At 46.9% G+C, this 25,481-nt stretch overlaps 3 protein-coding genes across 13 annotated transcripts in view; 1 reads left to right on the top strand and 2 right to left on the bottom strand.

Moving 5' to 3' along the window:
* LOC136714214 (polyhomeotic-like protein 2) overlaps nt 1–2,370 on the top strand; it is a 69,564-nt gene extending 67,194 nt beyond the window's left edge. For all 9 annotated transcript variants that reach the window (XM_066691577.1, XM_066691575.1, XM_066691576.1 and 6 more), the window contains 2 exons: nt 112–397; nt 517–2,370. In XM_066691577.1, coding sequence (XP_066547674.1) covers nt 112–397; nt 517–671 — 441 coding nt within the window. In that variant the 3' untranslated portion in view covers nt 672–2,370. The remainder of the gene's footprint in view (nt 1–111; nt 398–516) is intronic.
* Nucleotides 2,371–3,005: 635 nt separating this feature from the next.
* kif17 (kinesin family member 17) lies at nt 3,006–12,747 on the bottom strand. Of its 2 annotated transcripts, none has more exons than XM_066691069.1 (14): nt 12,009–12,747; nt 11,148–11,294; nt 10,558–10,659; nt 8,655–8,844; nt 7,827–8,279; nt 7,476–7,573; nt 7,157–7,307; nt 6,962–7,062; nt 6,444–6,574; nt 6,108–6,336; nt 5,732–5,990; nt 5,435–5,529; nt 4,401–4,518; nt 3,006–4,245 (listed from the first exon to the last, which is right to left on the bottom strand). In XM_066691069.1, the coding sequence occupies exons 1-14, from the start codon at nt 12,237–12,239 to the stop codon at nt 4,055–4,057; spliced, it is 2,496 nt and encodes an 831-aa protein (XP_066547166.1). In that variant the 5' UTR covers nt 12,240–12,747; the 3' UTR covers nt 3,006–4,054. The 2 variants fall into 2 exon arrangements, with proteins under 2 accessions (XP_066547166.1, XP_066547167.1); XM_066691070.1 differs by having other exon boundaries at nt 5,435–5,526.
* A 1,197-nt stretch (nt 12,748–13,944) lies between these two features.
* On the bottom strand, nt 13,945–24,997 carry sh2d5 (SH2 domain containing 5). 2 transcript variants are annotated; one of them, XM_066691048.1, is made up of 10 exons: nt 24,883–24,997; nt 22,177–22,317; nt 20,943–21,023; nt 20,428–20,502; nt 19,179–19,325; nt 18,801–19,004; nt 18,449–18,629; nt 15,553–15,661; nt 15,052–15,211; nt 13,945–14,893 (listed from the first exon to the last, which is right to left on the bottom strand). In XM_066691048.1, exons 2-10 carry the CDS (start codon nt 22,246–22,248, stop codon nt 14,711–14,713), a joined length of 1,212 nt encoding a protein of 403 aa, XP_066547145.1. In that variant the 5' UTR covers nt 22,249–22,317; nt 24,883–24,997; the 3' UTR covers nt 13,945–14,710. The 2 variants fall into 2 exon arrangements, with proteins under 2 accessions (XP_066547145.1, XP_066547144.1); XM_066691047.1 differs by lacking the exon at nt 24,883–24,997 and adding an exon at nt 24,428–24,864.
* Nucleotides 24,998–25,481: the final 484 nt, after the last annotated feature.

Genomic DNA, 25,481 nt, shown 5'->3' with positions numbered 1-25,481 from the left:
GATTCATACTAGTTTCGGATGCCTGCCCAAGAAAAACAATCCACTGTCAACTTGCAGACACTGCTCTGGGTGAAATGCGTGCTTCGGTTTTGACGCCATTCTGTGTTGCAGCCTTCCACACCCCTCCAGACGCTGGGTGGCTTGATGTCCTCCCCACTCCCCTCCCACCCAAGCCAGGGCGAGTCCAGCCAGTGCTCGGACATCTCCAGCTACGAGGAGCCCCCCTCCCCTCTCTCGGCGGCCAGCTCCGGGGCACCCAGGCACCAGGGCGACCGGGGGTCAGATGGCCAGGAGGGCCACGGCAGAGAGCTGCCCCTCCACGCGCAGCACTTCCAGTCCAGCGACCCCACCAAGTGGAACGTAGAGGATGTGTACAAGTTCATCCGCTCCCTGCCAGGTCAGTTAACGGTCTTCAAACCAGGATTTGAGGCTGGCGATTTAGGGCTCTGGTGAAGGAGTAGCTCCTCTTACCCCTCAGACCCCCATTTAACCCCTTGTCTCTGTCCGTGCCCCTAGGCTGCCAGGAGATAGCCGACGAGTTCCGCTCGCAGGAGATCGACGGCCAGGCCATGCTGCTGCTCAAGGAGGATCATCTCATGAGCGCCATGAACATCAAGCTGGGCCCCGCGCTCAAGATCTACGCCCGGATCAGCATGCTGAAGGACTCCTAGCCGCGCCTGGGGTGGGGGGCGAGATCGGCCACCTCCCTCACAGCGCAAAAATGGCATCCGAACAAGTGAGGTGGTCCTGGCACCGGCGCTCACGCCCAGACTCTGAGATCTGCACGGCCCACTGCGGCACAAAAACCTCACCCGGGTCAGGAGGGCTTCCCATTGTGTGTGTGAACGGTGCTTCCCTTTTTAGGGTCCCGGAGAGGCCCTCGTGTTTGGATGACCCTGTAGTGGTGACGTTATGTGGATGGAAATACGGGAGTGCACTCAACACCTTCAGGGGCTTCTGTGACGGCACAAAGGCACGCTGGAGTCACCGAAACTGTTCATAGCTACATTTTGATGGATGTCCAGCAATGAGAACTTTTTTCTCATTAGGAAATGTGAATAGTCAAGCCATTACCTGTATGTCCTTCGCATCCAGTGGTGTTTTGGATTTATTTTATTATTATTTTTTAAACGTATATTTATATTTTGATTTCTAAGACACGGGGTTTCATTGTTTATACACGAGAACTTTTATTATTAATGATAAGCTGAATCATTTTCAGCAGGCCAAGGTTGGCCTGGTAAATTGGTGCTAGTTTACAGAGTCCTGGTCCAGGCGAAGTGAACGTTCTCTGTCAGGGCCCTGCAAACAATAATAAAACACTTGCAATGGTGCTTCTGCCTTACTGTACATTTTAAGGGTGCTCATGACGTTTCGGTGATTGGTCTGTTTTCCTTTAAGTGAGGTTTCCACTTCCCACAAAGAAGTGAGTCTGCCAGAATGCATGTCAACTACACATTCCTGTCCTTGTTCCTCAATCTCGTTCTCATCACTTTTAATTGTCATTCAAGTGGTCTTCTGTTCACTACGGTCCCTTTCTTACAGCTCCTCTCCCCTCCTCTTTTTCATCACCATTTTCATTTGTGTGTTAAATGTTTTCGTGATTAACGGCTGGTTTCCAAAGACAACGCATCTCATGGCTCTTTCGAAGATCAGTTTTTTTTCTTTTTGTTCACTGTTCTTTTGACACAATTCAGAATAAAGATAAAAAGAAACTCAGAGTCTGTCATTCCCCTTCACTGACTCGCTCAATACAGGCCTGTTCTGTATTTGTCATCTCACTCTATCTTCAAGAAGATATTACAGTTTTAAGTCACCTGATGGGTCATATCACACTTCTGTCACAATTAGATCGGTACTTACATACTGAATGGTTCAAAATGACTATTTTGAGTTAACCGTCCCCTGTGATGACTTTAAGATTAAATTTTACATCAACTTTACAGGTGCGTTTGCCTCAGCTTGCCACAGATCTTAGTTTCCTCTTTTCACACTGAAAATGAAAACCGAAGCAATGCTGCAATTAAACCGCTGTTAACCAGCTTGGTGTACATACTCAGTACATCCACAGTACATATTCTGTTTTTTGCTGGAATCACTTCTGACTGTGACTTATAACTACGTTGCAAGCATTTCAATACTCATGGAAAAGGTTTGTTTTGTAAGCGAGATGAAGGCTGGAGCTCTGAGGTGTCACCGAGTCTATACCGCTAGGGCCCCGAGCCCATCACTGTGTGCGCTAAGGGGTTAGTGTGTCGTTTTGTTTTTCATGTATACAACTCTGTTTAAAGTTTGTATTTATCAAAAGAACCGTTTTGTAATATAACTTTTTTTTTTTAACTTGAATTCTAAAATAAAAACACGAAATCAGTTCTGGTAAAATGTGCTTTTTGCCGGGGCCAGAGAGGATCGCTTCCTCCAAGCCGGTTCTTACTCTCATTTTACACTAATGACGGTTACAGCTGAATTACTGGTATGACAACACGGCTTTGGTATAATTATCCCCATTCCTCCAGCAATCACACACAATTAAGTTACACCAAATAACTCCTGACGTAGTGTTGGAGCACCGCATTATTTTCTATATGTAACCTGTTGTTCTCTTCACTTACCTCTTGAGAAGACCGGCGCCATTGCATCGCGATTTTGCCGGCGGGTCGCTGCTCGGCGGGAAGGTTTACGTCACACAGAATCGACGGAAGTCACGATGGCGTCACTCGGTTCAGTTTCCGCTCACACTTCCGATGATACCCGCATTAGGGCAAGAGCGCCGGGCACATACTGATGACGTCACCAGTGTGCGCCCGGCGCGCTTCTTCAACACCGCTAATTTTATATTAAACTATTTAAAGAAACAGAGCATCGGTTCTTACGTTGAGTTTTTAACTGTGTGTTACTAGTTGTATCATACATGTAAATGGGCAAAGTAATATTTGCTCTACAACACGATCTAGACGAGGGATATATCGCCTGACACGCTACAATATTTAAAAACCAGTTGTACATACATTTTAAAACAAGCTTTTCTTTATTTTTCGTGTATATTTTTAATGCATGTGTTCAGTTTTCAGTTTAAGATACATATACAGTATATGCATCAGTACTAACAAAATAGATCCAGTTTCGTGTGTTTAAAGTCCTGTTTGTTTACATTCATAAGTGGCTAAAACATTTTCACAGACCAATATAGAGTAGCACACCGTCTCTCTCCTGTCTACTCAAAACACCCATAGCTTGAAGCACAGACTCCCTTAAAGGTCTCTCTTCAGACAGGTTCACTTGCATATTTATAAATAAATACAGTACAGATCCTTCTTTAGTTTTTTACCTTTGTGGAAATGTTTTTCTTACATATAATTTCACTTCCAAATAATGGGAATTGTACTGAACATCATCACCATTACAAAAGAAGAGCAAGCTTTTATCTCCGACGTCTTTTTAGTACACAGAAGGACTGGAAAGAAAGTAACAGTGACCTTTTTAAAACTCACATTATTAGTAAATACTTAAAAAAATGCTACTGTTTGGCCTGTTTCTATTTTCATGCTGTGTCCTGTGGATTAAAAATGGATATGAGGATGGAAATCTATTAAAATCCCTATAAAGCGGACCATAACAACAACTACAACAATAATAATAATAATAATAATAATAATAATAATAATAATAATAATAATAATAATAAACATTCAAATAGCTGCTCTCAAGCATATTAGGCAAACTGTGGATTCACAGTATCACATTCAATTTACAAACTTCACATTTGTAGTTTGCATGGGCTCTTAACTGTGCAAAATACTGTAGGGAACTAACCTATGGGTCGTTAGATGATTCTGGTTGCCTACACATCTCCTTTTCCTAGTTTCTTTGAAGAGCACGTAGAGATGAGCTGTGGTCCTTATCTGTCCATCCCAGTTCCCGGTATATCTCAATGTTAAGAGACAACGTTGCCGGGCACAAATTAGTCTGGCAATCTGGTGAAAACCCAGCTGTCATCAGGAGCTTTCCCCTCTCGTGTCCTCCACCAGGTTTGGGATAGTGCTTCCCTTCTGACTCAGTAGCCATCGCACATGCTGTTAGTTTTGTTCTTCTTGCGCTTGGCCTTGGCACTCGGAGGGGGCAGCCCCAGGGACTCCAGGCGAAAAGGCCGGGGCAGGAGGGCATCCAGGCCGGATGTGGGGGAGATATTGACTGCACTGGAGGTCATGTGGGACGTCCCATTACCGAGGGGGACAGTGTGGACAGCTGCGGAGACAATGGGACACATTAATAAGTCAGCAAAACATAGAATCGACCTGTTGCTGCTTCCGGACGTGGGAAGAACATGCAGTTTCAGATCAAGGACATACAAATCTCCACTGGGAGCAACTACACCCCACGCCTCTGGCCTCGGCTCTCACCCAGGCTCTTCATGGGATCGGAGTTGAGCAGCTGGCTGGCTCTCTTGGATCTGAAGTAGTTGCTAGCGATGTTTTCACTGTCACTGCGGTTCAGCATCTCCTTGTACCTGTCCTCCTCCTGTAGGAGACACAAGCCCATCTGAACACTGAGGAGGACCGTTCCCTCTTTCCTCCTTTTTAAATCATTTTCAGTTTTCATTAAATGTAGTCTAATCTTTTTAAATGCAGTATTTAAGAAAAGTTGATGACAAAAATGCACTAAATTACAGCTTTCGCATAGCTTTGATTGTGGGTTACAGCCTCCCAATACTATTTCCTTGACATCTGCCCTCCTTAGCTTAACCATTATCTGAAAATATTTTCTTCGCTTCCCACATATTCTAGACACCGTGACTAAAAAACGCACTGACTCGTGAATCTCCTGCAGCAAATGCACGTTTCCACAGGCTTATACACGTTAAGAGTCAAAGTGCAATTTTGAATCAGCTCAAGTGGGCTGTGGATACGACATCAGAACAGACTTTCTGTCAAGAGCCTTTAAGTTTCACTCGGTCATAAACCACTGTGCACCAACCACAGGGTTATACTAGACTTGGATAAAAGCTTCTCTCATTTTTTATTTTATTTTATAACTGAACTACCCTCAATGCTGGCAGACATTTCTTTCAAAACACAAGCCCACACACATTTGTAGATCTTGCCCTCGCCAGTAACAGGAGTTCACTTATTTAGCTTAAGCTTTGGTTCAAAAACAGTTTAAAATAATGGCAATACTAGAAAATGATGCATGATGATAAAATTGATGCACTAAGAGAATAGCACAGATGTCCAGTGTGTATCAGTTCTATAAGATGTGGACGTGAAATTTCCTGTGACGCTCTTAATGTGGGAGTTCTGCTTTACTAAAATTGTCGTACCATGTTTTTTATCAGGAAGAGAGAAGTTAAGAGAAAGTTTGGTAACAAGATAAATCCCTTTCTAGTGTTTCGTGTGTCTGTCGAACACTGTGCCGCCAGGTGTTCAGAGTGACGCACCAGGATTGACGCTTCTCCATTCTCCGCCGCGGAGTTCCTCCGTCCCGACAGCCTGCCCTGATTGGCCGGATTAGCTGAGGTCAGAGGGGGCACTGCTGAAAGATACAAGAATGAAGGGTAGTGGCACAGTGATAGAAATCAAATTCAGAAATTCAAAAACATGAACAGAAGCGTCATTCACTTAGTAAATATGGTGTGCAGTAGTGGACAAACTTAGCTCCATATCAGAGCGTCAAAGGCGGATTAAACTGGTAGAAGCAGCTCAATGTTTGTATAAAACTAAAGACCACCCCTTACCCGCTGGCAGAGCTGTTTTGTGCACCACCAGCTCTGGGAGCCTCCAGGCGGCGCCGTCCTCGTCCCACACCGCCTCCCTGCGCAGCCGGTCCACGTTGCTGTAGTTGCAGTCCCGGCGGACCAGCGGCTGCAGGCGCTCCAGGATGTGGCCCAGGAGCTGCCCCTCACGCTCCAACCGGCGGATGGTGGCCAGGTAGTCGTTGCGCTCCAGCTCAAACTCGGACTGCAGGTCCCGGATCTCGATGCTTGCCGCCTTCAGCTGCACAGGGAGAACGACGATATTTAAACGGGTGAACAGAGGCTGACACAGTAAACACGAGACAGAAGGAAAAGAGAAAGAAAAACAACAGTCCCGCCCCTACGGCTGCTCTCCCACCTTCCCGTTCGCCACCTCCAGCAGCCGGCTCTTGGCGCGCACTTCCTCCTGGATGGAGTCGTACACGTCGAGCAGCACGCTTTCGCTCTCCTCGCCGCCATCGGCCAGCGCCTCCCGCAGCTGCTGCTTGCGCTGGTCGGCCAGGCTCTGGCGCTGCCGGTGTCTCTGCCGCAGCTCCTCATTGCGCGCCTGCTCCCCCCCGATGAACTCCTGCTCCAGCTGCTGCAGCCTGTGGGGGGCCAGCGGCACATTCACTCCCACCGGACTCTTTAAACAGCCACCAAAGGCCTCCTAAATGTGTCGTTTAAGATGCTCTTTTTGCAAGCAGCTCCTTACCTCTCCAGCACGTGTTTCTGGTCCAGGGGTCCCGGTGTGGCCCTGGGGGGCTCCGCAGGCTCCTCGGCTGCCTCACCATCCCGCTGCACGCTGCCTATGTGCCGGGCCACCTGCGGCTGGATCACCTGCAACTGGCACAGACACGCCGTCACACACAGCACGGCGAGAGGGCAGGGTGATGCAAAGGCGTTACATTTGAGAAGACATGATGCTTCAACTGTCATATTTGAGCAAGGAATCAAAACGCCAAATCACAGTTCTTAATCAATTCTGGTGATTAACAATAACAATGAACCAAGAGGAACTGGACTAATCTCAAAAATATATAAAACCCTGCCTTGATCTGTAACAGACACAAGAAACAATATTAGAAATTCCTCAGAAACCAAACAAATATTGAAGGACACATCAAACTAGAGGTCTTCCTCAGACCAGGATGACTTAAGGAGCTTCTGCTCTACCTTCATACTGTCCTCAACAGACTGATGCCATGACAGATGGTATGGAGAGCACGCTACCTTTTCCAAGGCCTGCTCCACTCCGGTGACCGCCTGTGGAGGAGCCGTGCCGTGCCGAGACAGCTCCTCCTCTCCGGTCTCCTCCACACGGTCCGGGACTCCTGCAGCAAAAGACATGGGCAAAGCCTGTATCCTGTCCCCTCACGCAGCGGGACTGCAGTAGCTGGAGGTGCTGGTGCTGCCCTGTTGTCTTACCTGGGGCTTTGCCAGGGGTCCGTTGGCCCAGGTTGTTCAGTTTGGCCTCATAGGAGCTGCGCAGGGCTGCGATGTCTTCCTGCAGCCGGTTTTTGGACTCTTGCTCTGCGTCGTACTCCGCCTGCAACCTGGCCAGCTTCTCCTCGTACTCCTATGCACACACACACACACACACACAAATCAGCAATACCACTCACCCTGCCACCGCTGCAATGTCCAGAAACGACGCAGGGCTCCGTGTCACCGATATTCTTAAGAAATGGTTTTATTGCCCCACAGCATTCTATCCCATGAAATCCCATTTCCTTGGTGCAGTTACTTGTCTTATCTTCTCCTTGTCATCCTCACTGTCCACAGCAGTGCCCGGTAGTGGTTGAGACGGCACCTCAGACCCGTTGATCTTGCTGGCCAGGAGAGCTACAAAGACAGAGGAACAACAACCAGTTGAAGACGCTGTGTTCCCAACACAAACCATTCCAGTGATCACTCACAATACCCCAGAAGAGCTGTGCCTGAATTTGAAAAGATCCTCAAGTAGAATTTCTATCACTTACATAGAAATATAGTACATCTACTGAATAAGCATTGGAAGTTTTGCATTTGACGTGTTCCCTGCAGCGAGGAACCCATTGGCAGGGGAGAAACGGGAGCTGGGTGGGCTGGGACTCACTGGAGAGGTTGGGGTCTCGCAGCTGGCCAGAGAGGAGGGTACGCAGCTGCTGGATCTCGGCCTGGTACTCGCGCAGGAGGGCGTCCTTGGGGTCCTCGTTGATGCGCGGCTGGTTCTGAATGCTCTTGGCCCGGTTGGCGTAACGCAGTGTGCTCAGGCTCTCCTCGTAGTTGTTGTCAGCGGGCGAGAGGCAGGCCACCATGAGCGTGCGCGTGTTGCCCCCCAGCGAGTCCTGCAGCAGGCGGGTGAGCTTGGAGTCACGATACGGCACGTGCTTGGAGCGGCCGTCCACCAGTGCCGAGATGACGTTGCCCAGCGCCGACAGGGACAGGTTGATCTTGGTGGCCTCGCGCAGGCGCTCGCCCGTGGCGCCCGTCTTAGACTGCCGCTCGCTGCCCGCCAGGTCCACCAGGTTCAGCTTCCCCGCCCGCAGGTGGTCCTTCCCGGCCACGTCTGCGCCCAGAGTGGAGGGGGAAGATATGGAGACAGGGAGAGGAGTGATTTGTCGCCATCGGAAATGTGAACGTCACACACACATTCAACCCGAGACCTTTCCTATCGATCCAAGCTGAATTCTATTGTACTTTTGCTGCAGTACAGATATGAGCTTGTTAAAGTCTTCAGAGATCTGTACTTGCTCTCAGTTATGTGTGGGATCTCTTACCACCTTTTGGCTCACTAAGCACACACAGAGTAATAAGAACCACAGCAATGCTGCCAGAACTGACACAATTCCACCGTGACCAGAGCAGCAGGTCCAGCAGGGCGTACGTGTTACTCGACTGTTCAAGCTTCATGACGGCAGCTGCTACAGGGGGCTGGGCTCACCAGTGTTGCAGATCTCCAGATGGATGGTGAAGATGGAGTGGGAGCGGGAGGAGTCCTTGTTCATCAGGGTGTATCCCACCGCGCGGTTCTTCCAGCCCTGCTCCATGATGCGCTCACACTCGCCCACGCTGTGCACCGTGTGGAGGGACAGGTCCCGCACATACACCCCGCGCTCTGGGTGCTCCTTCAGCTGCGGGACACAGACACACACATGCACGCACACACACACGCAGACACAGAGACACACACACACATACAGACACAGACACACATACACACACACACACACAGAGACACACACACACACATATACAAACACACACAGAGAGACACACACACACACACACACATACACACACAGACACAGACACACAGAGATACACACACAAACACAGACATACAGACACACACACACACACACACACACACACACACACACACACACACACACACACACGCATGCACACACACACACAGGGACACACACGGGATTAGCTTTGGCCACTCCTGAACAAGCACTGATCCTAAATCTACTGGCATTACTGGACACACATGTTCTTTCATCCAACCTCTTTCCAAACCATACAAAAGTAATCAAATATGATTTCACATGCCCGCCCCCCATGATTTGCTCTGTTTTTAAGTTAGTCCTGCAGGAAAGCGTGAGATGAGGGTTTCATAGCATTTCGGGAAAAGAGAGGAACAGAATGTGCTTCTGACAAATTGAAATGTTAATAAAGGACACCTAGCACTGCGTCAGCCTGACGTCAACCTCTGGCTCTGGCTGCCGATCTCACTCATTGACGGGGACTCCAAAACTAACGCTGCGCTCTGAGCTGGTGCCCGTCCAACACCAATAGCCTGGCGTGTTCCTGGGCACTGCGTGTGCAGCAGCCCCTTTGGTGTGGTGAGGGAGGAATGGACCCGGGGAGACACAGAGGCTCCACAAACACGAACACGCTCGAGGAATACAGGAAGCCGGGGCTAGATAGAGACACGCCGGGATCTTTTATTTAAATAATAAATAAGGTGGATTCGGTTTTATCATGCATTGTGCACTTTTTATAATAAACATAGAATGAATGCCTATAAAAAAGCATGCATTATGTTTAGTCTGTATTTATATTAGCGCACTGAGAACAGTTTAGCGCAAATACCCTTAGAGACAGCGCTGCTCTGTATGAGATCTCTGAAGTGAAGTTGCTGGGTGATTAGGTAATGTTGCCACCACAGAGTCTGCTGTTTCCTTCTCTTTTTAAAGCGCTCCTCTGCTGTGACACCGGTGTGTGCCATAACCATCTATCACCACTTCTCGTTGGCCAGACAACAGCCCTGAGCCCCGCCTCCTCGCGCTGTAACCGCGGGTTGCTGTGGACACCAGGCGCAACACGGACACGCCACGGAGGTCTCACACTTTGGCAAGAGCGAGAAACTCACCAAACAAAAGGGCTGGCAAATGATGAGCACCTCGTGTCTTTGTGGCATTATTTACCTTACTGACGTCCCTCTAGATGATGCTTTAAGTGACTGTTGTCTAGTTGTCCCCAACTTATATGTACCAACAATGAATTACAGGAGGAAGTTCTGTGGGGATGTATATCAATGTGACACAGAGTAGTAACAATGCTTAAAAGTGGGGGATTTACAACACAGAGGAACACTCATTTATTTCCCTATACTTGTTAAAGAAATCCCCGGTCTAAAAATTACTATCTTCATAAAAAAAAAGTGAAGCTATGGACGTAGGTCTGCATAGGTCAGCCCTGCATACATTGTTCGGCGTATTATTTCAATATATTCATGACTCCAGCAGTGACCTTTCTGAAGCCCCTGTCTGGACATTTCTACACTGACTCAGCAGGACGTCATTCAGACAGGAGGACCAACAAGATGGCTCCCCTACCTCCAATTTCTGTTTGGTGTCGCCGCCCAGCAGGTCCCTGACTTCTTCGTTGTAGATCTCAAGGTACGAGGCTCTTACAAGGAACTTTGTATTTTCAGCACACTGGTCACAAGACAGGGATGAAGCACATTTATATCAGATTGATTTATACTCATATTTCTAAGTAGAACAATAATGTAGTATCAAAAGTAGCTGATACAGGACAAGGAGGACCTCTGCAGCTCATGCTCTAAATGACAAGTGGCAAATATAAAAAGAAACTAACGTGCCTTTACAACGTCACGCTTCACGAACGCAATGTAAGGAATGTAAGCGTTCCATTGTCGAAGGTGATTGTTACTGAATGTGCTTATTATGTTGTGTTATAGATACTACTGTTTACTGGGAGGTCAATGGAGATCCCCTGTTAAGATTAAGGAGGTCTGCAAGAAGAGATACGCTGGTGAAGCACTGGGTTAACCATTGCAGCACCGCTGTGGGAATCGTTACCACCTGCAGAGCAACTGTAAGGTGTCTGATATAACGAGAGTAAACACAGAGGCGAGGCTGCAGGACTGGGGGTCAGCAGCGTGTGTTGTGCCTGTGTGTACCTGTATGCTCTCGAAGATGTGCTCGAAGGCCCTGGGAATGACCCCTCTCTGGGCGGGCGGCTCGGGGACCCCCTGCATGGTGAAGGACTTGCCACTGCCCGTCTGTCCATAGGCAAAGATAGTGCCGTTGTAGCCCTCCGTCACTCCCTGATAATGGAGGACAAAATGGGAAATTGGCTCACGGTGGGGTTGCAGTGTGGGGCAGCGGTCAGGGCTCTGGACTCTGGAGGGGCATGGGTTCGATCCCAGGTGGGGGACACTGCTGTTGTAGCCTTGACTTTACCCACAATGCTCCAGTAAAACAAAAACCTCCTGCATGAATGGGTGTTTGTATGTAAGAATAATGATATACTGTAACAATTGAAAGTTCCCCTGAGAAATATAATAATAATGTTACAACACAGGAGGGATAAAATGGAAACATTGTGTGTTACATACATAAAAGCCCTGTCCAATTGCACTACACCATATATGCGTCTGCCAAGCAATAATAAACATACAGGGAAGAGGCCAATAAGTGAAAACCTGTAGACGCAAACAATCTTAGTACAATGACAATGGTCTCCGTCTAACACTCACAATTCTCTCTCTCTGTCAATGATTCTAATCTACCGGGATGGACAGTGAGAGTCAAACAGATACAACTGCTTGTACCAATAGGGCCACGTGGTGTAGCGTTGCTAATGCTAGGTCATGTAGGCGCAGTTTGTGGTCACATTATCCACTTTCTTCTGGCAGCCCGAGCTACAGGTGCCGTGGCAGAGAAACCCTAGAGCCCTGCATGACAAGGTACCGGTCACGCTACACCACTGACCCGGGCTCGCACTGGAACCCGTGGGGAGCGAAAACGACGGACGTTACCTCCACCAGCGGGTAGGCGATCTCGTTGTACATCTGCTCGGTGCTCTGGTGGACGAAGTAGGTGCCGTCGAAGGTGAACTGCTTGGGCGGCTCGTCGGTGGCGCCCGGCCTCTGGATGAAGCACTGGCAGCGGCCCGGGTCCATGCTGACCACCACCCTGCAGTTCAGCGCCTTCTCTCGCTCGTTCAGGGGCCGGCAGCGGACCACCACCCTGACGGACTCCGAGGGCATGTCCTCCGCTGGCCGGGCGGGTGTGCGGTGCAGAGACTGGTGCAGCTGAGGCCGTTACAGTATCCCTACCTGAGCACTAACTGGTGTCGGTTACATCTTAGTTTTGTGTCTATTTAGAGGTATTTTTAACATGAATTAAAAAAGCATGCTCTGTAACACGGGAAGGCAAGTTCAAATAGTCGAATTAAAGAAGTGCATCCCCACAGTGACACATGCACTAACTCTACATTGTTTTCAGTTGATATCTTACAATGCATTCCGATGCCATCTATTAAATCGCCCGCTTATACCACTGTTATTACGTATGTTATAACAACGCTAATAAACACACTGTAATCCACAGGTCTGAGTCACTTATCTGCTGCCGTTTATTATTGTGGAGGAAACCCAGGTCGCCTCTCTCTGTGCGACAAACTGTAAATCCGTTAAAACACCCTTACATGAGAAACAAACACATTTCAGTGTGCAGTCGATGCAGGCTTGTGTTGTGAACGCAGATGCGGTGCTGTGCGGTCCGTGTTGCGTCATCAGGGACTTTTGTTCGCTCGCAGCCGCGCTCACATCCGGGTTCTCCCGCAGCGGCGTTCTCGGTTGCCTGGCAACCTCAAACTTCGGGCTGACGTCACCGCGCAGCGCAGGGAGCGTCTGCAAATTCCCGCGCTCTGCTCTCACCGCCGGCACACGGGTTTACACCGATTCACACTGAATAACCGGGGGCTGCATCAGGGGACGATTGCTGATTGCGATGATCAATTAAAAGATACACCGTTGAAGATCTTGTCAAATATGAAATATGGAAATACATTATGCGTCTCTGCGCTTTTTCCTTTACTACGAGAATTTTGCCCCACTCCCCAATTGCTGTGGGTTTTTTCTAACATTTATATATTTATTCATTCTGTAATGTTTTGTAGTGGCTTTATAAATAACTCGCTTTTGACGGAATGACAGCTCCCTCTGGTGGTGGCACTGTGTAGTTATCAAGGATGAATGATAATGAACTGCTCGATGCCAACGACACATTCAGCTGAGCTCTCCAGCACCTGTGTTTATAAGCAAATCACTTTCAAATGCATGCAACGTTTAAAATGTTAATATATACGTAAATGCAAGTGTAGAGGGAGATGGAAACTACACAGAACAATATTGATAACTATATGCAGCAATTAATCTGGGGAAATTTGCTCTGTAACATGTTTCTATCCATGGTATGACACTACAGCTGCTGGATACAGAACTGCTTTTGACACAGACATCTGATACTCGAGTCTATGTGTAACAGAGCAAACTCATTTTATTTTGAGAAGCTCCCAAACACACACACACACATACAGCTCTGGAAAAAATTAAGAGACCACTCCAAGTTCAGAAATCAATGATAAGTGGTCTCTTAATTTTTTCCAGAGCTGTATATGCTTTTTTGTATTTTGGGAGCTTCTCAAAATGAAATGTTTTTGCTTTGCTGGAAAGAAGTGGAAAGAAGTAGTAGAGATGTGGATTAGGAACGATTATGTTACAATTAAATTGCTGCTTAAGAAATTAATTGTATCAATATAGTAAAAACTTTGTACAAAACAAAATAAAATGTATACTGTACTGCAGGGGGGGCACAGCACAACACTTAGGTGTTTTAGAAATAAAACCGATATACAGACATGCAGAGGGAGAGAGTAAAATAAATTAGATAAGCAAGGTTTGCTCTGTATTTGTTGGGTAATTTTTTTTATTTTAGGTAACCTGTTTAAAACAATAGAAATGAAAAAATATCAAAGCACTGTACATAAAATGTGTTACATATATATATACATATACATATAAATAAAATACAATATTTAGAATCCATTCCTGAGATGTATTGTTTAAACACTCTCAGTTGCCGTCACCGGGTCAGATTTTGTAAATGGATGCTCCAGGGAAAGGCGATGTCAAAAGGAACAAAATTTCAGTTTAAAAACTAGACCGACTACCCAAATATATTAACATTTTAGTTTGATTCATACACTAGACCTACTGGAAATTTTCACTCATAACATTACATGTTTTCATGAAAACATGTAATTTAAATCTTTGACAGCCATTTAGGAGGGTTTTCATTCTATGGTCTGTACTTTTCTGAATATATTCAAAGCTATTCCTCAGGCGTTCTCAGTGTTTTAATGTTTTAATAATTGTGCTCCAGAGTACCTCAAACATGACAGCTGCTTTTGCTTAAGTAGCATTATTGGAAAGAGCAGTGTAGATAAGTCCATATGGAAGTTATTAAATACTGACACTCTGTGTTCAGAGTACAATTAGTAATCTGATGAATTAAGTTACTGCATAAATATATGTTTAAAACGTTTAGAGAACTTCAAACGAGGTTATTTATCCCCATCCGAAGAAAATGGTTTCTCAATTGTTCAGCCGTGAAATGTGCGCCGTCAGCTTGATGAGAACAAGAGACAGGCCGCCTCCGACCGCCGCTCCCCGTCTCAGTCTCGGCTGTGCGCTGGGTCTGACTTTGGCGAAGGGCCGAAGCTGGGGCCTCGCGCTCCTTCTTCCCACTCGTAGCAGTGGTTGACGCGGGCCGGACTCAGGGAACAGTCCAGCTCCTCTGTGAACTCTGTGTAGTGCTCAATCAGGGCCCTGATGCTGTCAAACTCTTTGTGGAGGTCCTAGAGTTTGAACAAACAAACACAGAACGGTAAGTTAAAAACACAGTCCTTGTTCATATTTAATAATATTAGCATTCGCTGTTTTGGAAAGGCAGAAGTCTTGGAATAGCCTCCATTTGACAGTAAATGTGTTGGTGACGTTCACAGACATCTCCTACCTTCATCACGTACTTTCCCCGGGCGTTCCTCGTGATGTCGTACGTGTCGAGGATGGAGAGGGTATGGACAAACAGAGAGGCACAGGGAGAGCCCCCGGGGTTGAGGGTCAGCAGGAAAGCCCCCAGGACATCCTCCATGATCAGAGAGGAGCTGCTGTCACTGCAAGATACGCACACAGAGTCGTTTACCCTCAGGAAACCGACAGGAACCCCGGTGTGACACGGATGTCACCAACGCAGGCCTCGGGCATCGGGCTAACACATCGATATCAATGTTAAATGGGAATCGCACATCACGCTGGGTTCATAAGGATTCATTACTGTTCTGTTCAGTTTACATTGAAGAAACAAACAACACACACAAAGAACAACACGGGGAGCCCTGGAGCAAAGGTTCGTTTAGTCCTACACACTTACGCACTGGAATGATGCCTGAGCTGTACTTGGAGATACTCCCACACCTTCAGCACAGACTGACACAGGGATACGGTGGACACTGACCTGGAGATGCCTTGCCAGGACCACACTGCCTCTGCCAGGGCGTCCTCCGTCTCCGCCAGGCTGGGGGTGCTGCTGCACTGCAGGTCCAGGCTCTGCCAGCCCCTCCCACCTGGAAACACACATTTAAATAAATATAGTTTTGCCTTCAAAACAGCATCAGTTCTTCTAGGTTCACTTGCACACAGTTTTTGAAGGAACTCGACAGGTAGGTTGGCCCAAACATCTTGGAGAACTGACCACAGTTCTTCTGTGGATTTAGGCAGCCTCAGTTGCTTCTCTCTCTTCATGTAATCCCGATGATGTTGAGATCAGGGTTCTGTGGGGGTCATACCATCACTTCCAGGACTCCTTGTTCTTGTTTACGCTGAAGATAGTTCTTAATGACTGTCACTGTATGTTTGGGGTCGTTGTCATGCTGCAGAATACATTTGGGGCCAATCAGATGCCTCCCTGATGGAACTGCATGATGGATAAGTATGCAAGTGTACTGCCCCGTTTCCACTGGCTAAGCGCCTGGACGCGTCCGTAAGCGTCCGTCCCCACTGAGGACATGATTCACTTTCAGAATTGGAGGTGTGTGTTTGACTTGAGACACAGGGAAGAGATCAGATACATTGTGTCGGAAGATATAATCTCAAGTGCCGTGTGCGATCATGAAGAAATTGCAGTTTTATCAGCAGCATGGAGTGAAATCCACGTACAGAAACAATGACTGATACAGTTAATATCCGAGTGCATTAAACACTTGGATTTCACAGGACCGGTGCAGTGACTGACTAGTTACAATAAACTGAAGGATAATAATCAGATCGTAGCAGCCGATGTTATTAATATTGTATGACCAGCTGGCCGGTGTTTCAGGCTGTGTTGTGTGAATGGTGTGCAGGACAATCCGCAGAGACAGTCAGTGTGAAGGCGAACACGATTCAGTTAACGTGTCCATTTACAAGATAAATTAATGAATAAATAAATACAGCAGATCTGGGTTTCCCTCTAAAACATTAAGGACTGGTTTAATAAATGCGTCCATAAACGCCATGACTGAGACGTGCACACTTTATTTAAAGCTGCTATATTGTATCTGGATGATTCATTGTGAAACGTGTGTATTTTGTTTCAACTGTAACTTGCCCGGGTTAAGGATGTCTGATAAGTAAATTACAAATAATACGGTAAAAAGTATTGTTTGCAGTTACAAATCTGTAGTAAGAGTAATAAATTAAGGCAGTCACGCTGTGCTGTTTAAAATACATATATACTAGCACAAATGATGACGATAATAATAACAATACATATCCGCTATTTAGTATTATTGTTGCACATGGAAACGTATTCTTATGGGATGTGCTTGTCTGAATATAATGTTGTCTCTACACGTTCAACTCTTCCTGATATCTCTTAACAAACGTGTATTTATTACACTGTTGAAAATCATGTAAAGCACAAAGAATAAAACACACACAAAAGTCCTCTCCACGTCATGCTGTATTGCTCGTAGTGTTTCCTGTCTCAGTTTTTAAAACGAAACACAAACCAAACCCACAGTCGCTGCTCCTCCATCAGAGGGACGGACTTCACAGCGGCCTGGTTTTACAAAAAAAGCTCTGGGACGCGTCTGAGGACGGCATGGCACGACACGACGCTTAAGCCAGTGGAACCAAGGAATACCTACAGTGAGAGAAAAAAGTATTTGATCCCCATGCAAGATCTCACCTCGCGGAGTTTCAATGATCATGAGAACGGTGAGGAATCAGCCCAGAACTACACAGGAGGATCTTGTTAATGATCTCAAGGCAGCTGGGACCATAGTCACCAAGAAAACAATTGGTAACACACTATGCCGTGAAGGACTGAAATGCTGCAGCATCCGCAAGGTCCCCCTGCTCAAGAAAGCACATGTATAGGCCCGTCTGAAGTTTGCCAACATCTGAATGATTCAGAGGAGAACTGGGTGAAAGCGTTGTGGTCAGATGAGACCAAAATCAAGCTCTTTGGCATCAACTCAACTCGCCGTGTTTGGAGGAGGAGGAATGACCCCAAGAACACCATCCCCACCATCAAACATGGAGGTGGAAACATTATGCTTTGGGGGTGTTTTTCTGCTAAGGGGACAGGACAACTGCACCGCATCAAAGGGACGATGGACGGGGCCATGTACCGTCAAATCTTGGGTGAGAACCTCCTTCCCTCAGCCAGGGCATTGAAAATGGGTTGTGGATGGGTATTCCAGCATGACAAAGACCCAAAACACACAGCCAAGGCAACAAAGGAGTGGCTCAAGAAGAAGCACATTAAGGTCCTGGAGTGGCCTAGCCAGTCTCCAGACCTTAATCCCATAGAAAATCTGTGGAGGGAGCTGAAGGTTCGAGTTGCCAAACGTCAGCCTCGAAACCTTAATGACCCAACAAGGGTTTTGCCACCAAGTACTAAGTCGAAGGGGTCAAATACTTATTTCCCTCATTAACATGCAAATCAATGTATAACTTTTTTGAAATGCGTTTTTCTGGATTTTTTTGTTGTTATTCTCTCACTGTTAAAATACACCTAGAATTAAAATTATAGACTGATCATTTCTTTTTCTGTGGGCAAACATACAAAATCAGCAGGGGATCAAATACTTTTTTCCTTCACTGCAGAAGAATTGATTTTGAAGGCTGTTTTGAAGGCAAAGAGGTGGAGTTGCTTTACTGCCTGCTGGTGATTACTGCCGACAGCTGGCTGCCAGTGTGTGGTGTTTCCGGGCCGGTTTCTTTCGGCAGGTCAAAGAATTGAACCCACCGGGTCCTGCTATACCTCCCATCCCGTACCACACCCTGCCGCACAGTGCCACAACATGCAGACGCATCGTGTTGTTCTTGAGCGAGGGTACGCGATCATCAGACAGATCCAAACAAACCGTTGGGGTTGTTGAGGCGCTCCTGTACCGGCCGGGCCGTGTGGGAGGTGTATGTGAAGGACCGGTACGCGCCGGAGCGCAGCACTTTGTTCCGGATGGCCTTCTTGCGCACCAGCGTGGGAGAGGAGACCATGTTCTCCTCAGGGCTGCTCAGCTGCTCATCACTCTGGGGAGAGGAGTCCTAAGGGACGGGAACAATAAACAACTAATTTTCAACCCCCTTAGCAGCTTCAGAAGTACTTTAATATTATTATTAAATCTAGTCCGTATTCCTTAAGCAGGACATTCTAATGAACCTGGCAACTATAGATAGCATGATGTGCTACAGTCCCCTGCCTGAGCAGCAGCCCACCTTGTCTCCGGGGAGCAGGCCGCCCTGGGTGGGTGCTCGGCGGAAGGACACCAGGGCGCTGACGCTGAGCGGGAAGCCCTGGTTGAGGAGGGAGGGTGGCCGGGCGGGCAGCGGACTCTCCACCTGCACCTCCGCCACCTCTGGGTGCTTCTGGAGGTAGGACAGCTGGAAGCAGCGGCATAGCAGCAGGTTCATGACGCGGGCCTGGGGTCGGGGACAGAGTGGGGGTGAGACGAGCAGAGCCTGTGACTGGGCACCGATCAGGAGGGAATTATAGCGGACTCGTGTTTCCAGTAAACGCCCCATCCAGTTCATTCAACATGAATACAATGCCATGGAATACGATAATACGTTACAGTCACTGCCTCTGGCTCTTACCGCCCTGGTGTGCCTGGTCTTGAACAGGTGGCAGTAGAGTTGGCTGTCCAGGCTGCCGGGGTTATGGGAGACGAAGGCAAACTGGGCCTCAGAGGGGCAGCAGGTGCAGAAAGACACTCTCCTCAGAGCGTGAGCCATCAGGAGCACCTAGCGGAGTGGAGAGGGCAGAGGTCATACAGCTACAGCCTGCAAACAGCTCCCTGCCAGGCTGGGCCCGGCGACACGGTGTAGAGCTTTCAACACATTTCAATACGTTCAGGCTTTAAACAAATCATTTTTCAAACTTAAAGTTGGAACTTCACTAACAACTCCTCTAATCGACACCCTCTGTTTCCTATACATCAACCAGTTCATAATCCATCTAGAATCAAGTGTTTGCATATAAGAAAATGTTTAATCAAGAGGAGGCCATTCGCCCCATCGTGCTCTTTTGGTGTCCATTAATAAGTGATCCAAGGATCCTATCCAGTCTGTTTTTGTCAAAAGTGTAGAATTGAGAACAAGGGCAGTGATGTTCAGACTGTACAATGCACTAGTTAGAGCTCATCTGGATACTGTGGACAGTTCTGGGCTCCACACTTCAAGAAAGATATCGCTGCTCTAGAGGCAGTTCAGAGGAGAGCAACCAGACTTATTCCAGGTCTGAAGGGAAAGTCCTACTGAGAGACTGAGGAACTGAACCTTTTCACCTGGAACAGAGGAGACTACGTGGGGACTTGATCCAAGTCTTCAAAATCATGAAAGGCATCGACCACATCAAACCAGAGGAGCTTTTCCAGATCAGCAGGGACACACGCACCCGGGGACACAAAATGGAAATTGGGCTTCAAGGCATTCAAGACAGAAAACAGGAGACACTTCTTCACACAGAGAGGCGTCACAATCTGAACAAACTCCCCAGCGATGTGGCTGAAGAGACAATTTGGGAACATTCAAAAACAGACTGGATAGGATCCTTGGACCACTTAGTTATTAATGGACACCAAACGAGCACGATGGGGCGAATGGGCTCCTCTCGATTGTAAACTTTGTTATGTTCTTAAATGTGTGCGGTTGTTTTATTTGCCAGAGGACAGACACAATTATTCCCAGCTGATTATTAATCTCCTGCATGTTGTGACAGGTTTGAAGTGTGAGGAAGAACAACAACAGTTTAAAGTAGGAGAAGACTTTAAACCGAATCACACAGCATTTCCAAGCGTCGTCTTTACAAGCAGCGGGTTGTCTATCGTCCAGCCCCACACCGTACCTTCTCATCTTCATCGTACATCTTCACCCCTTTCAGGGAGAATTTCAGGGAGACAGGCCTCCGCCTATCGCAGTCCTGGGAGGCGAGAGAAGAGAAGTTCAGAAACCGGCTGATGAGTGGTTAAAACAGCAACTCTAACCAGAATAATATAAAATCAACCTGGTATATTCTAATCAGGTATATTCTGACCTCAGTTAAGAGTAGTGAAATTATTCTGTTCGAATCAAAAGCTAAAACATTATGAGTTACTAATTTGGCCGATGCCATTCTCAAAGTTCACAAACACTTGTGCGTGACAGGTTTACAAGGAGTTACAAAAGTAAGCTTATCGCCAAGAAAGGTGTAACACAACCAGACGTGAGAGGGCTACAGAGGTCAAACAGTGTAAGATGCAGAAACTATATTGAGATACAGTAACAGCCAGCATGCACACTGGGGGCCACAGTGTGGGGGCCCTGTGGCTCTCTGCAGACGGGCAGAGGCTGACGTGCTGAGGTAAAGCTACCAAAACCTACCTTGAAAGACTGCATCTGCTTGTGGACCAGCCTGGTTTGCTCATCCAAACAGCAGTCTTCCACCGGAAAGGACCCCACGTACTGCGCAGAGAGAGACAGTGTTGCGGCACACAGGGAGGTCACGCTTCACACGGTTTCAGAACACAGTCAAATGATTCAGGACCAAATTCCCTGAGCGCGGTCATGGTTTCACAGTGGGGCGTGGGTGGGATTGTGCCGACACCGACATCGATGCCCCTGCCCCTCGCCAAGAAGAGTTTTAAGTCACTTACTGCGTTCTCTCTTGCCAGTTTGGACTTGGGTAAAGGTAAAGGATCATTGACTTATCTCTCTCTGCCCCCATAAGCGTAAACTCCCACTGATTTAGACTACAGATCACACAAACAACAGGATATTAAATTAGTTTAGTTTAGTTTAGTATTAGTTTAAATTAGAAAAAATATAGGCTTGCGGCTCTGAAGGGTTGAAGCTGAACACGGTGAGACAATGTACAAATTCAAACGGCGCAGGGAAATACACACGAGTGACACTTGAGTCTCAACAGAGTGGGATTTCAAACTTCTCTTCCTCTGAACAGGACAGCGTGGAAAGTTCAAGTCATATCAAAAGCCATAAAGGCATTTCAGTCTCAGTTCCTCTCGCTGCAGTACAGGATGTACCGCAGCAAATGTTAAGGAGTCACTCGTGAAGTGCAGCTCTTCAAAACAAGACCCAGATTTTACTTTTACAAACAGAAAAAGGAAAGTGTCTTTAGCAGAAAACTGTCTTGCAATACCTACACACCTGCAGCTAGAGTTTCTCACTGAAAGATGTTTCTCAATGTTGAAACGTTATCTCTATCCATACAACAGTAGTTGGTGCACTATTTATATTGTTTTCTTTAGCACAGTAAAGAACAGACACGTGTTAACTTTGTATCCAGTTTACTTACTGATGCAATGTAAAGCATTTATCCCAAATTAATTCAGAGCAACAACATGTCAGATAAATCCACATCAAGGAATGATAGGACTGTCTTTTTTAAAAGCACCTATTCTAAATGTGCCCAACTTTTAATTCCCCACACAATCAAAAGAGCGAAAAGCGTGCAGTTACAATGAAGGTGGTACAGTTTACAACTGCTGTTCCATTTCGGTTTCACTATGCTCCCCCGTCAACGTTTCCACCAGTCAAAACACCACAGAGACGCAAACCAGAACTGGACAACCCCTGCTGCGGAGATGGGCTTGCGTACCTCTGCAGACCTCATCATACTGCTGGCCTCCCTGGCCGGAGTGTCACTTGTTCCTCTGGTCTTGTCCTCCATGGTTTTGAATGAGTTCCTTCCTGTCTCTGCCAGGCACAGCGAGCTTCAGCCCCCTCAACACGGCAGCCCCTGCAAAACAGGCAGGTAGGGGAACATTATGAGCCACGATGCTGCAGGCGCCTTTATTAAAAAGGCAAGGGTGACATGGCTTTGTGGTTAGGACGAGACAATGCTCTTGCACTGTGCAAGCAAAAGGAAGTCATCGAACATGGTCTGTGAAGTGTGAAGTCAGCTCGCCACTGCTGCTGAAAAAAGGCATGCATTTGTCTACAGTGAGAACACTAGAGGAAATATACAGAGTAGCAATGGGATGTATTCACCCCCCTTAGACTTTTTCACATTTTGTTGCATTACAAAATGACATTTTTGTGGGTTTTAAAAAGGGATTTCCCCCCCCCCCTTTGATTTACACAACCAACCAGTCATTTTTCATTATGAAAACAACAGTTAATGAAAAATAAAAAAACTTAAATGTGTAGGTTAGAAAGATATTCACCCTGCTGAGTCAATGGTAGAACCACCTTGGACAGCAATTACAGTTGTGAGTCTTTTGGGGGTTGCACATCTGGATTGTGCAATATTCGCCCGTTCTTGGCAAATCTGTTCAAGCTCTGTCAAGTTGGATGGGATTGTTGGTGGACGGCAATCGTCAAGTTTTGCCGCAATTTCTCAGTCAGATTCAAGATTCAAGGCTTTGAAACTTTAGGACATTTACTCTCTTGTTTTCAAGTCACTCCACTGTGTGCTTGGGGTCATTATTCTGCTGAAAGGTAAATCTGTCAGTCTTCACTCTTTTGCAGACTGAGGCTTTTTATTGGATTTACCTGTATTTAGCGCCATCCTTTTTGCCCTCTACCCTGACACGCTTCACAGTCTGTTCAGGAGCGTCAAAGCAAAGGGGATGAATATGTATATAATACTGACTTTTCAGGTTTTTATTTTTAATGGATTTGTTTTTTCACCCCCCCCCCCTCCCAATATGGGCTGTCTAGTCTGGATACTGAAGCCAGATCACTGATCACTGAGTCATCGATGACCTGACTGCATCACACACTGTGGTTTTAGCAAGTTCACAATTTATTATTTAGTTTATTGTGAGTCACCTTGGTTAAAGGTCACAAAATGAATAATATTGATATAATAATAATAATACATACAAAGTACAGGTGTTGTCTTATCCCATGTCTACTGCGGCTCACCTTGTAAAACAAACCCCTATTCTTTAAAACTATAACCATTTCGTTTCTCACTTGTATCACATTCATATGGACTTATTAAAAGGCAACCCCCCCATTTCTAAAATAGACGTAAAAACAGGTGGCCACAAAACACTCCCTTTCCCAAAAGATAGAAATTAAAATGCTTTTAGCGAAACTTGGGAATCTCATCTCAGAGCACAGAGAAAGAGATCCTGATCATAAAATGAGTTCTCTCTCCAAAGTTTTCAATGATTTTTCCAGTAATCACACAGGGCTCCGTCGTGAAAGGAAAGCACAGCAGCTGCAGCGCAGTGAGCGCACGGGCGGGTCTGTGCGGGTCTGAACCCGCAGAGCTGCAGGGCTGCGCGTCTGAAATGCGGGGATCGGCCACCTGTGCAGCCGCTGCGTTATATAACATCCACTGCATTGAAATCTATGAAAAACACGTCTAACTATGAGATTAGAGCTGCTCCTCAATAGTAAACCCCCTGTGCTTTTGATGAGTGTTTTCATTCAGACGACATACTCACTGGTCACTCCAATTAGTATTATTAGTATTATTAATATTGAAATGTGTGTCTGGCATCTGTTGTGTGGTACTATGGCCACAACTTTACATGATATCTGGGGGAAAAGTCTGTCAACATGCATCCACTGCGCATTTAAAACTATAAATAAGTGTTCGCCCGTTTGGTTTTTTTATGCAAGGATGCCACGTTGTTCAAACGGGGAATCGCAGCTGATGTCGCTGCGCTGTTTGCTGTTTGCCCAGTGTCACACTGCAGCATAGGTAATACATGCGCCCATTTAAATACATCAGTAACAGAGAAACCTGTGCCCGAATCCGCACACTGAACTCCACTGAAAGGCGCTACATTTTACTGTACCATGTCAAACTTTACGAATACAAGATACAGGCGAAAATGCACTCAATAGAAATGTAGAAGAGCTACTGCCCTGTTTAATGTAATAACGCTTACCGGGACGAACTCTCCTCTCTAACGCGGGTCCGAGCCGCCTGTTTCACGGGTGTCCCGCCGCGCAGAGGCAGAGCTGAAGCACCGAGCACAGGCTGCCAGCACCGGCGGAGAGACTGCCAGAGCAGCGCGGGGATCCAGGCACCGACGGGCCGCTCGCTCTCAGGTATCAACCGGCGCTACAATGTTGCGGGCGCCGTTACAGTTGCGTTATCTGGCAGAGCAGCCGCCTGTGATCCCACCCGACACACCGCGCTCACCCCGTACCGGCCACCACTGTAAACCTCGCGGAACACTGCTGTCATTTCCCCTCGGAGTTTCGTAACTTTGAAACGCTGTGGTTTCCTGGAATGCCCGCCTTATCTGCGCCCAGGCGTCGCCCCGCCGCGCCGGCAAACTCAGCCCAGCACACTTCACACACTTCACACACTTCACACACAGCCTGGGCATGCACTCACCCGGACACCGCAACAGCCCTCGCAAGCTCTGCGGGGCACGGTCTGGAAACGCGTGTAATGGTGCGGGGCAATGCCTACCTGATCTCTGCCCCCGCCAGTAACTGACTACTGCGTATTGGCCCGGCGGCGCCAGTGTGGGAGTTAATAGAGTTATGAAAGTGCACCTCGTACAGATCCATGATTAAATATTGCACCGCTACCACTGATATACAGCTCTGGGAAAAAATAAGAGACCACTTAACATTGATTTCTGAACTTGGAGTGGTCTCTTAATTTATTCCAGAGCTGTGTATATATAACAATTGAGAGAGAGAGAAATAATTATGTTATCTTATTCATTCCAGGGCAGATAGTAATTTCATTCTGATCTAACATTTCACCTTTCATGATTAGATTCCCTATTTAAACATACATTAACTCTTGATATATTTTCTGTAGTGAAAATGATCTCAAATGTACAGTTGCTAATGAAATACAATTGTGTCAATTATGTTAACAGTGATTTTATTGTTTTCCTGACCACTGACCATAAATTAGATAATGGATAACCCCCTCCCCCCCCCATAACCCTGACACCTCTACACTTCGGAGCAGCAGCC

The sequence above is a fragment of the Amia ocellicauda genome, chromosome 18 (assembly GCF_036373705.1).
Source record: "Amia ocellicauda isolate fAmiCal2 chromosome 18, fAmiCal2.hap1, whole genome shotgun sequence".
NCBI classification, from domain to species: Eukaryota; Metazoa; Chordata; class Actinopteri; order Amiiformes; family Amiidae; genus Amia; species Amia ocellicauda.
The sequence above is the reverse complement of the archived record's forward strand: the minus strand, read 5'-3'. Positions and strand labels throughout refer to the sequence as shown.

Excerpts from the sequence above, each read along its gene's own strand:
- kif17 (XM_066691069.1), bottom strand. The coding sequence starts at position 12,239 with ATGCCCTCGGAGTCCGTCAGGGTGGTGGTCCGCTGCCGGCCCCTGAAC. Across the intron at positions 5,991-6,107 it reads TGGAGGTGGCGAACGGGAAG|CTGAAGGCGGCAAGCATCGA; the intron begins GTGGGAGAGCAG and ends CTCCCTGTGCAG. Across the intron at positions 4,246-4,400 it reads CGATCCCATGAAGAGCCTGG|CTGTCCACACTGTCCCCCTC; the intron begins GTGAGAGCCGAG and ends TTGTCTCCGCAG.
- sh2d5 (XM_066691048.1), bottom strand. The coding sequence starts at position 22,248 with ATGGAGGACAAGACCAGAGGAACAAGTGACACTCCGGCCAGGGAGGCC. Across the intron at positions 18,630-18,800 it reads GCCTGCTCCCCGGAGACAAG|GACTCCTCTCCCCAGAGTGA; the intron begins GTGGGCTGCTGC and ends CCCGTCCCTTAG. Across the intron at positions 15,662-18,448 it reads GCGCCTCAACAACCCCAACG|GTGGGAGGGGCTGGCAGAGC; the intron begins GTTTGTTTGGAT and ends GTGTGTTTCCAG.